This window comes from Mus caroli, chromosome 3, assembly GCF_900094665.2.
Source record: "Mus caroli chromosome 3, CAROLI_EIJ_v1.1, whole genome shotgun sequence".
Classification (NCBI taxonomy): Eukaryota; Metazoa; Chordata; class Mammalia; order Rodentia; family Muridae; genus Mus; species Mus caroli.
In genome coordinates, this window is record NC_034572.1 from 108,848,574 (window position 1) to 108,862,843 (window position 14,270).

Genomic DNA, 14,270 nt, shown 5'->3' on the forward strand with positions numbered 1-14,270 from the left:
TTATGATAAAGGACCAAATTCAGTATCCATATTATGTCTATCCCTTATAGGAAACCTTCCCAGATTAATAGGCTATCTCAAGCTTTAAAAGTCAGTTGTAGTAATCACTTAGGAATCTTGATAAATATTCAGACTAATTGAGTGTCTTTGTGATGATGCTGGAATTCGCACTTTTGACAAGCTTCCAGGTGAAGATGAAGTTGTTGGTCTGAAGTACCAGGGTTGAAGACATCCATCTTTGTCTTTACAATAATTTATTCTTAGACCATTCTTCATTCAAACGCTTCCCTCTATTACAGGCTTTCTCTTTGTTTCCAGGATTTTGCTACCACAAAAACTAGAGCAGCTTTCCTTTCATTTCTGCACTCTTTCTAGGTCACCCATTTCCTACTTCTAAATAGCCTAGGGCTTCATGAACCTGGACTAGTGCCATCAGTGGAACATGTGCTTCTGCCTCTCGATAAGGCGCTTTATGTGGTTATCATTTCCCAAGTCCCTCGGACTTATGCTATGCAGCTTAGAAGGTGTTCCAACACTACCAGTGCTTGTTCTGGTCAACTCAGTGTCACCCCTCAGAGTATTTCAGGATCATCATGATGCAAATGCATTGAAATCAATAGGAGTTGATATCAAGGCTTAGTGAGCTCATCTGGAGAGGGTCCAGGTTCCTTTGTTCCAGAACAAAGAATTAAACAAAGACACAGAGATGCAGCAGAGGCAGAGTATAGTTTCAGATGTGTGTGTGTGTGTGTGTGTGGTTTGTTAGGGTATAGTTTGTTTACAAAGAGGAAGAAAGTTGCAAAGAAGAGGAGTAATTTAGTAGCTCATCATTCTACTGAACAAAGGATGCTAGCTTTTATGTGATATACCCTGTGCTTTTTTGAGGCATCTGCATTTTCGGTTCATTTGCAATTGTATAGGATATCTTACACAAGTTCCGCTATACTTAACTCTGCAAAATAGCCACGCATTGTTTGTGCCCTTAGCATCTTTAAAGTTCCACATTGGCGTATATATTAGAATTATAACAGTAGACCAGATTCAGACCAGATTCAGTGTGACCTGCACCTGCTGGGATGATGCTGTAAGTAATGGAGGTTGAGGGAGATCAACATCCCTGTACCTTGTTAATCCCTCATGAAGTCTCCACCTCACTCTCTTTCTTATTCTTGTGCCTCAAAATGATTGAACTCTGTTGGACCCTTGAGTACTGTACACTGTTGCTAAATACCCCTGGCATAATTTACACACAGCATTTACAGACAGAGTTCAAGTCAGCATGCATTATCTTGAGTATTATTACCTTATGAAGCCTTGGAATAAAACTAATTTTAATTTTTTTCTAATCTACTACTTTTTTTGCTTATGTAACCATATTAGAAAATGATACATGGCCAATTGTTATGACATGTGTAAGTATAATTTTCTTTGGATGGATTTTTTTGATTGTTTATTGTAAGGAATCTTGTTGAAAATGAGACAACATACATTCATTTGCCAAACCGATACTTCTGTTCTTCATGTTAGTGACATGTTGATACTTTAGTAGAGATTTCAAATTTTCCATACACTGAGAATAATGCATTACCCATGACTTTTTTTTTAAAACAGGTACAGAATATGTCACAGTCTATAGAAGTCTTAAACTTGAGAACTCAGAGAGATTTTCAGTATGTCTTAAAAATGGAAACCCAAATGAAAGGGCTGAAGGCAAAGTTTCGGCAGATTGAAGATGATCGGAAGACACTAATGACCAAGCATTTTCAAGTAGGTGTGAATCCTGCAATCCTGACAATGCAGCATATATACAGGTAGCTTGTCACTCAGTTGGAAATAACTATTCCTGTGCCAATGCACAAAGGTAAAGACTCACTGGAGACACAATGTCTCGTCACTAAATAGTGACCACTGGCAAGCAGCCAGGAACATATAGAAGATTGTTAATTTTTAAAAAGGTGCTTCCCCTTCTTAGAATTAGGAACAAAACACCCATGGAAGGAGTTACAGAGACAAAGTTTGGAGCTGTGATGAAAGGATGGACCATCTAGAGACTGCCGTATCCAGGGATCCATCCCATAATCAGCTTCTAAACGCTGACACCATTGCATACACTAGCAAGATTTTGCTGAAAGGACCCAAATATAGCTGTCTCTTGTGAGACGATGCCGGGGCCTAGCAAACACAGGAGTGGATGCTCACAGTCAGCTATTGGATGTATCACAGGGCTCCCAATGGAGAAGCTAGAGAAAGTACCCAAGGAGCTAAAGGGATCTGCAACCCTATAGTTGGAACAACATGATGAACTAACCAGTACCCCGGAGCTCTTGTCTCTAGCTGCATATGTATCGAAAGATGGCCTAGTCGGCCATCACTGGAAAGAGAGGCCCATTGGACTTGCAAACTTTATATGCCCCAATATAGGGGAATGCCAGGGCCAAAAGAATGGGAATGGGTGGGTAGGGAAGTGGGGGGTGCTATGGGGGACTTTTGGGATAGCATTGGAAATGTAATTGAGGAAAATATGTAATAAAAAATATTAAAAATTAAAAAAAAAAATAAATAAAAAGGTGCTGCCCATCCGAGACCTGTGGAGTTTCTGGGTAGAATTATAGGTACTTTACCATCCAAGACAAGAGGAATTTTCCCCAGGAAAATTAATAATTATGTCATCGAAGATTTTTATAATGAATTTATGCTACTGTGAAGATGTAAACTATTAAAGGAAGCAAAATACCATTGATGATAGGATCTTCAAAAGGATAATTTTCAAAGTTTATATAAGTGATATCTTTTTAAAAAGATTTTAGGTGGTTTAATGCCAATTATTTAGAAACTCGAAATGAAAAAAAATGTGTTGAACATACTGGGCAGACTTTATTAATGATATATGACAGAGTCATTTTTTTTAAAAACTTCTTAGTCTTTTAATGTCACTTGAGTCTCTATTGAATAGTATTGCTCTGTCATAAAAAGCATAGCACTGAATTTTCAACAACTTTAAGGTTGTCCATTAGATACTATCTCATGTCCCTCTATTAATTAGACTATGATGTTCAATCTCAGAGTGAAGGGAGTGGGTTCAGTTCAAGCTGTGGTCATAGGTTTGAGCATACTGGAAAAAATATAAGGAGTTGGTCAGAGACAAACAAGATATTTGAAAGGCACATTATACTGAGATAGAAATCATCATGGTTTAGAATTTTCTCTGTGGCCTCTGGAATGTCAGAGCAGAGATATAAATGACACACATCAATACATGTCAAGTTTCAAAGGAAGAAACAAGACAGAAAAATTGAGGATATTGACAAGAGAGAAAGTGGAAGTGATGAGCCATGGAATCTGAGCTGAAGAGAGATTTAAACAAAACAGAAGTCCTTGCAAAAGAGAAAGAAGGAAAGAATGGTTTAGAGCAAAAAGACACAATAATTACCAACTTCACCAACTCTCCAGTCCCTACTACTTTAATTACTTGAAAATTATAGGAAATAAATGTGTGAGCTAGATAAACAGAGAAAATCTGGGAAAAATGATAAACAAGGAGTTGCATAAAGTTCTGGACACCACCCATGTTAACCAGAATTCACTGATTCCATATACACTCTGGGAGACAGGACCACACCCTTCCTGGACAAACGAAGCACAAACTCTTCCCAGGAAACACAACTAAGGGGGAAGTAGACTGGGCTCAACGGAAGCAACAGCAGAGGTTAAGAGCACAAAGGGAGTGGGTGGGTAGGGGAGTGGGTGGGAGGGTATGGGGGACTTTTGGGATAGCATTGGAAATGTAAATGAGGAAAATACCTAATAAAAAGTATTAAAAAATAAAATAAAATAAATAAAAAAATAAAAAAAAAAACAAAAACATCATCAAAATAGCATAAAAAAAAAAAAAAAAAAAAAAAAAAAAAAAGCACAAAGGGAAATTCATTTGTCCACTGAAGATATGCTGAGGAATTAGCGGATTTGACAGTGCTCAGGAAAGCCACGTTGTCTGTGGCCTTCTCTTCTGAAATATGAAATTACAGGGAGGATCTAGAAATTGAAAAGAGTTCTAATGCTCAGAATTGGGATATAGTTGGTAAAGCAACAGTATGAATCTGAAACTGGGCCATTATCAAAGGAGAAAGTTGTGAATACTAAGTGGAGGAGAGAAGCACTCTCCGAAAGGACAGCAAGAGGATGGCAGGAACTCATACTGTACATCAGGAGACAAAGTAGTGAAAACTTGGTAGAATTCAGGTACTCATGGGAGCTTCCCTGGGTCCATAGGACTGGGGATGCCTCTGTAGGAAAAAAAGAAACCTGAGAGAAGCCAAAAACTTATTTGCCCTAGTGTATATATGACTTCCCCTAGTGAAAGCCATGGTGTCAATTTGAAAATTGAATTTTCGGAAAATGCCACGTGATTATGATTTTGATTTTTTTCATAGTTCATATGATAATTTCAAATATTTGTCGGAAATGTCAAACTCTGAATATCAGTTATCAAAATAATGACCATTTTTCTGAACATACATATGCACAGCAGAGTTCTGGGAACTTTTGTATATTAAGTGGTTCAATCATCATACTTATCCAACAAGGCAAGCCCTGTTTTTATCCCCATCAGATAAGCTAATGCATAGTGAGTACATACATTTTCTAGTACCTGATTGACGGTTCAGACTGACAACATCTAGCTCCAAACCTACAGGTCTGGACTGATAAATTAAGTCTTTGAATTAAAATTAAAGTAATAGGGACTGGAGAGGTGGTGAAGTTGGTAAATTATTGTTAGTACAAGAAATAAGGACTTGATTTCTGATCTCCAGTATGCATGAAATGGGGACAGAATTTGGGAGAAGGCACACTGCTTCCTCAGCACTGGGGAAGCAAAAGCAGATAATCTCTGAAGCTTGTTAAATACTGTAGCCTAATAGGTGAGCTCCTGGAAACATTGAGAGACCCTATCTCAGGGGGATAAACTATAAGTACAGGATGATTGAGGGAGACACCAGAAATCAACCTCTGGCCTCCACAGTGGTGAGAGTACACACCACACACACACACACACACACACACACACACACACACACACACACATGTATACACGCAAGTACACACACAAAGTCATGCATAGTCACACACACATGTATATGTACACATATGCCACACACATCCACACACATAGGTACACACACACATAAACATACGAACAAGAACACATTCATATGCACACCAGCACGCATACCAAAATTCCCACCTTTGTGAGCTTACTCCTCTACACCCAAATCACAGCCATAATTATGTGCCTTAAACATGCTTATGAAACTCATTTTCCCCGAGTTACAGCATGAATCACATTTCCTTCTAGATGCCGAGATAACATATGCTGTAAGTAGAGTGTTCGAAAACCAAGCTTAAGTGGAAAATTACTCTCTATAAAAACCTCTCTGCTGCTGCAAAACTTTCATCTCATGACAAACACTGTCAACTTTTCCTTCTGTGATCTTTCAGGTAGAATTCTCAGTTAGCCATCATACTGAGATCAACTGTTGTTGGCAAGTACTCTAGTGATTGTCAGAGCTACATAGTTGAAAGTAAAATTCTAGAAGGTATCAGCAAAGCCAGATTTATAGTATTATATTTTTAGTTTTATATGTATGATATATACCAGGGTTCTCAACAAGTGTCCAAAGCTTCAAAATTGATTGTCAAAAATCTAGTAATTTTTGGAAAAGTTAAAATATTTCTTAATTCATCAAAGAAAAGAAACTTCCAAAACTTTGACATCAGAGTCCTCCTTTGAATACACACATGCGGTAAAATGTAAAGTATTCGAATGTGGCAGTTATTATAATTTGCAGCAAATGGTATAAGCAGAACTCTTATCATTAAAATTCTAATGAAACAATTGTATCTCCCTTTAGGGGTACTGCAAGATGCTTAAACTAATAAGTTTATTTCAAGATGAACCTAAAATGAGCAAGCTCTGCAGTTCTACCTTTTGACTGCAAACGTTACTAATCTTTTTCATTACTGAGATTATTTTAATCATCTCATTGAACTTGTACTTACAGAGAAATTCAAAGGTTTCCAGGTTTGAAGAGCATGTAGAAGTCTCCCCACCAGAAACACAAGCCCATTAATCAGGGGAGCAATGGGACCTTCTGCTACTCGAATGTATTTATAGTAATAACATTTTCTAAGTGTAATTTAAAAATGCAATTTTCAGCTCCTTAAATAATTATACAGTATGGCTTCTGACAGAGCCTATAGGTTATTCTCAAAGGATCATTCTTTGGAACTCTTTCAACAGATTATATCATCTGCAATAAATTCACAGTTAACTCAAGCTCTTGCAATACTTTTGTTGTTCATATCTACCAAGTTAAAGGAAAAGAAGTATACATGACAAGTGCAGAAGTTGGAGCTAGAAGTGCAGGTTGTGTCCCAGGCTTGTGATGATGAGGAATGAGGTACACTGACAACATGCATTGCTAGGTCCCTTGACAAAAATCAGTGTTTTAGTGTTGAGCAGCTCTGTGCAAGTGGCCCAAATGTTATATAAGTTATGCAGCTTGTTCTATTAAGGAGTTAATTCACTACATGGTGGGTAAGCAACGCTGCTTTCTGTAATGACATCTTAATTATCTATACTAGAAGACAAATGGACACTTAGTCTAGTTAATAATTCAAAATTGAAACAGCAGCATACATCTCATCACCTTTTGTGAAGCTTTGTATGATTTATCATGCAGTTGAACTTACCTTCCTAATAAGTTGTCCTAAGATGACTATTCCAAAGGACAGAGAACACCTGAGCACAAATGAAAGACAAAAACAAACACCAGAAACACCAACAACTGTCCCTAGAAACAAGGAATCAAGGAAAAAGTTGATCTAGAATTGAAAATTTTCCTTTAGATAGTTCTATGGTGGAGGTATTCAGTTGTGGGATAATTAATTTTCCCTAATGAATAAGATGTTTTATTTCTTTCCAGTATTGTTATGCAATACATCATTGGAAAATGGGATCATGTCTCAGTTTCAAAATGAGATGATGTATTATTCAGGTTATAAAACACTGGCAGAAAGTAAGATAATCCAAAAGACCATAATTGCTAACTATGGTAAAGATCAATTTATTTTATAGCAATTTATGTAATCTCTCAAAAAGAGGTTGCTGTGTTGACAAGCTGAGATAGGATAATCTATTACCAAGAGTCTTGTGGCCACCTACATTACCAAAGCCTACCTGATGTTACCCAAAATATAAATGAAGAATTTTGAAGCTGTTTTAATAAGTTCCTTTTCATGTCTTAATTCAAAGAACATTTGTGTTTTGAATGACTCTTGGAAACACTCTCTTGCTTTCTCCAGGAGTTGAAAGAGAAAATGGACGAGCTACTGCCCCTGATCCCAGTGTTGGAGCAGTACAAAACCGATGCAAAACTCATCACACAGTTCAAGGAAGAAATTCGGAACCTGTCTTCAGTCCTCACTGGGATTCAGGAGGAAATTGGTGCCTATGACTATGAAGAACTGCATCAACGGGTCCTCAGCTTAGAGACCAGGCTTCGTGACTGCATGAAAAAGCTAAGTGAGTAGAGTTCTTTCATTGGCTTAAGTCATGGCCTTCAGTTTCCATAGAGACTATATTCTTAGAAAGAAAGAAGTTAGGATAAAGGACCTAGTTATAGAGAGTCAGGCCTGAATTACAGGGCCAAGTGTCTCTTAGTCACGTGAGCATGGCTGAGAACTTTTGTTTAAGTTTCTGCCATCTCAACGCTCTGTGGCTTGATACTAGTGCTGTGGCTATAGGCAAGTGTGTTAGCTACAGAACTGGGTGGAGTTTGCCTTTTTCTGAATATGGTACAGCCAGCCTTGTTTGGGGGAGAAAAAGCTTTCTTTTATTTGTTGTTGTTGTTGTGTTTTGGTTTTGGTTTAGGTGGGTTTTCTGTTTGTTTGGTTGATTGGTTGGTTGGTTGTTCTAGTTGTTTAGATGTTTGTTTGTTTAGTAAATAAGATGACCAGGACTCAAACTAAAAGGCAATGTTCTCAAAAATAAATAAAATCTTTTCTGGAATAATTAAAAGGTAAGAAGCATAATATACTTAAAATTATTATTTGCAGCAAACCAGGCTTCAGTGGATAAGTGCAAAAGTTTAAAATAAAACATGTACGGTTACAAAAAAAGTTTTGGACACCATTTAAAATGTAACTTGGACGATTAAAAATAAGGCAAATATAAAATATTGCTTTAAATGAGTTACAACAAAATACAGAATTAAGTGAGGAATTCCCACATCAGAGGCTCCACTATAATCATCTCAATTTCCCCATAGGAATCACAGAAAATTAATTACAGGAAATAGGGTGAATAGGAAGGTTTCATGAATGCATAGAAATTTTCAGCTCTTCTTTAACTGAAAAATATTTCTTTTCATGCTACAAATTTTGATCCTAATTTTCTCTCTCCCAACCCTTCCTAATCCTCTTTGTCTCCCTGTATCAAATCCAGGGTGTTGTGCTTGTTGAATTTAGTACTCTAACACATGTACTTCAGCAATCATATCTAACTAACTAACATATCAGACTAAACATATCAAATAACAACATCATTATTCATCTTTCTTATTTAATAAGGTGTTTGCTGTTTGCTTTAGCTGAGATGTACCTGTAAACACTGAATATGAAGAAGTACCTTAGTATCTGTGAGGAACTGTCTCCAGAGCCCTCACAAATACCCAGGTTTACAATTGTGAAATCCTTTTTATATAGAATAGTATATAGCTTATGCATTCCTTCCCATATGCTTTCTGTAATTTCTAGATTCTTTATAAACCCAACGGTGTCTAAATTTAAGACAAACATGGATTAGGTAAAAATGACAAGAAAATTAGTCTATACATGCTTTCTACAGATGAAGTTGTTTTCCAAATACTTTTCTTTCCTGCTTGTTTAAGTTGAAGATGTGAAACTCATGAAAATAAGGAGCAGACTGCAATTCTACTCCTTCACAAACTTTTTCCAATGTCAGCAGTCATTCTCTCCTTGTTACTCAGCATAGAGACCAATTTTACAGAAAAAAATAATAATCTGACTTTTTGTCCAAAAAAAATCTGATTCTGTTCTTTCTATCACTTAAGTGGATTAGCCACTTAGTGAACATCTCTAAATAGAGAAATTTCAAATAGAAAAATCTACACAATACAAGGAAGGTAAGTTTAGATGATTAATGATTGATGATATATAGATGATAGATATAGATATGCAGATAGATAAATGACAGATAGATCAGAGAGAGAGAGAGATAAAGATATAGATATATGTTAAAAGCATATGCATGGGTAGATAATAGATAGATGGATATATATGTGTGGACAGAGAGAAACAGAACATGTGGAAGATAATTCTTCTAAATATCATTTGCTATTTAATGACTATGCTTTAATATTGCACAAGAATAAATTATTGCCATTGTGTTTCATGATGTATACTTACTGAAAATAAAACATGAATTCTGCTGTGTGATTTTTCTTTTCTTTTCTTTTAAACTTATTTATTTATTAGGTTGGATTTCTTATATAGTCTTGCTATGTAGCCCAGTCTGGTTTTAAGTTTCCATGCAGTTCAGGCTGGGCATAAGTTTGCAATGATCTTCTTGCCTCATTCTAAGTACACACACACACACACACACACACACAAACACACCAACAAAACAAACAAAATAGACAAACAAAACCATCAAATCATAGGATATTGGAAGGGAATGAAAATAATAATTAACAATGTGCCCATTAACACAAAGGAGAGTGAATATTATGATTTCAATATGCCAATGGATCTAAAATCAGCTTACTATAGCGCTCAGACACAGAGAGGAGGAGGGGGGACCAACAGCATAGTATAAAAAGCAAGAAGATTCACTTCATCAATAGCATCTTCTTCACAAAAGCCACTCAACATACAGCTGGTTAGCAGAAGGTAGAAGCGAACTAGGCATTCAGAATAAAAGCTCAACAATTGTGAATACATTTCCCTCAATTATCTACCCCCAGAGGAGTTAGTTTGAAATTAAATGTCATGCATACATCACATAAATCTGAAGATTAAAAACTACACCATCCTCCTTTCATTCAAGGATCCCCCCAATCAGTAAACAAGGCCAACAGGGAATTACAAGTCCTACAGGCTACTAAGGTACTAGTCAGTTTATTTCTACTAAACAATTAAAGGTTTGGAGAAAGTAGAAATTAGACAAATGCTTCCACAGCGATGCACCCTGGAGTCCTGAGTGAAGTACAATGATGGCTTTTTTTCTGAAGTATTTCACTCTTTCCTCCAAAGGACTGAATAGAATAAAGTCCCCTGCGCTTAATTAAATCATATCAGATTTCTCGACACACAGAATATAATTGTATGCATGTGAGAATCTGCCCAAGAAAGCGTGGTTAAAACTCTTACACACCCCTTGAGATCACCAAGAGATATTTAATGGAGATTATAACCAGGCTTTTCAGCCTGCCAGGCCCCCATCCCAACCCTTTTCCTTGTGATGTTTTTACTTTAGGGCAATGATTTGGTGCCCTCTTGTGAAAGAAGGGATCGATCCTTTTACTAAAGGAGCCATTTAAGGTCAAGGTGTCGACCTCTTACTATGCTATATATGGAGAGTTTGTTTCTTACAATGGAAAACAATTTTTCTAAGTGCTAGTAGCCATGTTTATATACTCAAAAGATATTTTTGACTCCAAGATATGTGCTAGCCCTTTATAAGAAACTATCTCTCTGTGTAAACCAGCTCATCTGTAAGCAAGCACATAAGTAGGAGGTTGCAGCAAGACAGGGTACCTACAGCTTTGACAAGTAAAATAGTATGCCAGATGTTTAATACATTTGTTTTAATCCCTGAAAGAACTCCAGGTTAGGCATTAGTGTTGGTGATTTAATTAAAACGTGGACAAATTCATAAACTTCTATAGACTATAAGGTTTATAACAAGTGCAAGTCTGTCTTCATTGAAAATTAGATATTGTTCCCACACATGACATCTTTTGTTGTGGTATATCCAGTCTTAGAGATACACACACACAACACATCTCAAACACATTGGGGAAAATTAGTTTCTTCAAAGGTTTGAAGAGAGGATTTTATCATTAAAATAATTTATTTTTAACTCATATGACAATATGGTGTGTGTACATGTGGTGTGTGTGTGTGTGTGTGTGTGTGTGTGTGTGTGTGTGTCTATCACAACTCAGGGAGCATTTGAGGAAAGACAAATTATAAAAGCACTATGCTAGTTCTCACCTGTTTTTATATTGCATGATTATTAACTTTTTCTCTTTCCACAATGGGAATTTCAGTATCTCACTGTAAAATACCTAATAGTTTGTTCTATGTAACATTTAAAGGGAAAGACACCAAAAATCTCAAGAGACTGGAAATTTTAAAAAAGTTAAGCTCTAGCTCACTGTGGTAGAAAAGTAAGATTTTTAATCAGAAATCTAACGTAGAAAAATTTGAGAATATGTCTCTAGATAAAGTTGAAATACACCCCAAAAAGTTGTTTGAAATAATTTGCCAGAATCTGTCATACACACCCCAAAATATCCTCATGCCATGCACTTGAGATTGATTCTTCTAGAGCTTTTGAACTGAAATAATTTTAGCCAAGGTTTTTAGTAATCAATAAACTTTACTATAAATTGATTATCATTAATCTTTCATATATTTATATACTCTTAACTTGTGACTACACTTAAATCACACAACGTATATTCCCAGGAGAAAGTACAAATTTCTACATTATCATCGATTTCGTTTCACTACTGTCTATTCGGTTTTAGGTTTAAATATATTTTTTTACTTTAAGATATATTTCTAACTGAATTTATATTTGAAAGGTTAAAGTAAGAGTTGGAGTACTTCCTTAAACAACTAAGAAGGTAAAAGTGTATTTTCTGAGAAGAGTTGAGTTATTATACACACACTCACTTGCTCTTATCCCCAGTGGAAGCTCACTGTAGCTAGCCCAATCCTTAGCAGCATAATCAGCAAGTCCGGGCGCAAAGATCAAATCTAAATGATATAAGTATACTTAATAGGTCTCCCAAAGTATGGCTGAAATAAACTTCCTATAAGAATTATAACAGGCTGTAAAATTAAATCATGTGTATTTCTTACTACATGAGTTCCCCATAGCCTTTAAGAAGAAAGAAATAATTTTCTGTCCATAGAAATAGTCCCTGCTCTAAGTTATATGTGTGGGTTTGGCCTAAAGATCCAAAAGCTAGAAGCTCTTAGACTAAATAATAGTAAAGCACACACTCATATGCTAAAGAAAAAGAAAAGAGAACATGTTATGCGTCAATGATCTAAACAAATTTCTTAGGCTGCGTCCTCAAAAGGTGATAGGTGATAACTGAAATAGAAAATGAATGCACAAAATTCATCAGAGAAATAAAATGACCACTTTTCTTAATAACCTATTCTATATATTTTCTGCACATATAGAATATTGTCCGTGCTGACATTTCCATAGGTCTCACTATAGACAGAGGCGGGTGGCAGGGGATATCAATGAAGCAAGATTCCACCTCCTTCTGTCTTCATGCACCTTTATGTGAACATTTGTCTTCCAGGCATTTTGGGGAAATTATCTTTCCTGACTGGCTTCACTTGTCCTCTAGAAAGTGAGAGTAAAGACAATGATTCATTTGAACAAAAGCTAGCTTGGGTGGAACAAAAATCACTTATTGTTTTGTTTCACTTTTTCCAATGTCTCTGTTCCTTTACACTGTGAAGATGTCTATATTTTATTGATAGGAAAGCCCATAAAATTATAACTGGGAAAGTAGCCAGTTTCATAAATTCCTGCAGATTTAATTCTACTGACTTTATTTGACAAGATAAATTTCAGCCTCAGAAATCAATGGCCGATTCCAAAGGAAGTTTCTCTTGGGATGTAATCAACACTGAGAGATCGTCCAGTGTTGTTTGCTTCCAGGGGATGCCCACCTAAAAGTAACAGTATAGTGATGACTGCCACATGGCCACAGTGGAAACTTGTTATCTATCTACCTGTCTATCTACCTACCTATCTATCTATCTATCTATCTATCTATCTATCTATCTATCTATCTATCTATCAATCTACTGGTTGGGTGGGCCATGACCACAGACAACACTTTGTCCCCCTTGGCATATAAAAGCTTCTTGACCGGGAATCAATTCAATGTACACTTAGCAGGAAAAACAAAACAAAACAAAACAAAACAAAAACATGTCAGACTTTAGACAGTCCTCTCCCGAAAGTGCATTATCGAATTATATAATGATTCTAGAATGTGACATGTATGGGAATCCAGACTTGATACTGGATACCTTAGCACACCTAAGTACACAGGAAGGATTTTTGTTTCTGTGCCTGATTTTAATTTATACACGTACATATTAAAGGGTAAGTGGAGGCATGGTTACTTACAGATACTAAGTAAATTCAATTATTATCTACTTGTGGATTTTATTTACCTCATTTCAATCTTTAACAACTTTCATTGTTCCCTCTCTACCACATGATTCCTAGATATATACTTGTCTTTAGTAAATGACAGGAGAGACATAATTTCAATGAGCACATGCCTCCCTGCCCCCCCATCCCTCCTTATTTTTCCTTAAAAAAAAAAAAAGACACGCCTGTTGCTGCCATTTGGTTTATCGTGTTTCTTAAAGCAACTCTCATTCAAATTATGATTTGTCACTTTCTACATGTGTCATGATCACAATGACTCTTTTGCACCAAATACCACAGTTATTTTTTGAAACTGTCTTGTTAGCCATCAAGATGGGATGCATCACAGGTCAGGACACAGTCTTCTGAGGAACTGTGTTACTATATTCAGTGATGCCTTGTTAAAGAAACAGATTCTTCCTCTTGGGATAATTTAGACCAAGAGTGAATCCAAATTTAAACTCCTTACTTCTTTCCATTTGCCTTCCATCTGTTCCTAACAAGGGTCTTTGTACTATATAGCAAAGAATGTATGGTATAAGAAAATAATAAGAAATCTCTTCTTTTAATTGTTATAGAAGAAATCTCTTCTATAAATTGTTCAGTTTATAGTGAAATCTTTACTGATCCAGAAAAGCACTCAAAACTGCAAGTATGTGTTATCATGCCATATCCACATGTTGCCTTTAGATTGATATTTCTTTTTTAGGTTATGCTGAACTTCCGGACTGCTTGCTCGCTCTCTCTCTCTCTCTCTCTCTCTCTCTCTCTC

At 36.2% G+C, this 14,270-nt stretch overlaps 1 protein-coding gene across 2 annotated transcripts in view; it reads left to right on the top strand.

Annotated features, from left to right (window-relative positions):
- The window catches only part of Olfm3 (olfactomedin 3), a 214,502-nt gene that overhangs the window by 183,439 nt on the left and 16,793 nt on the right, over positions 1 to 14,270 (top strand). For both annotated transcript variants that reach the window (XM_021158020.1, XM_021158019.1), the window contains exons 3-4: positions 1,612 to 1,767; positions 7,363 to 7,582. In XM_021158020.1, the coding sequence (XP_021013679.1) occupies positions 1,612 to 1,767; positions 7,363 to 7,582 (376 nt within the window). The remainder of the gene's footprint in view (positions 1 to 1,611; positions 1,768 to 7,362; positions 7,583 to 14,270) is intronic.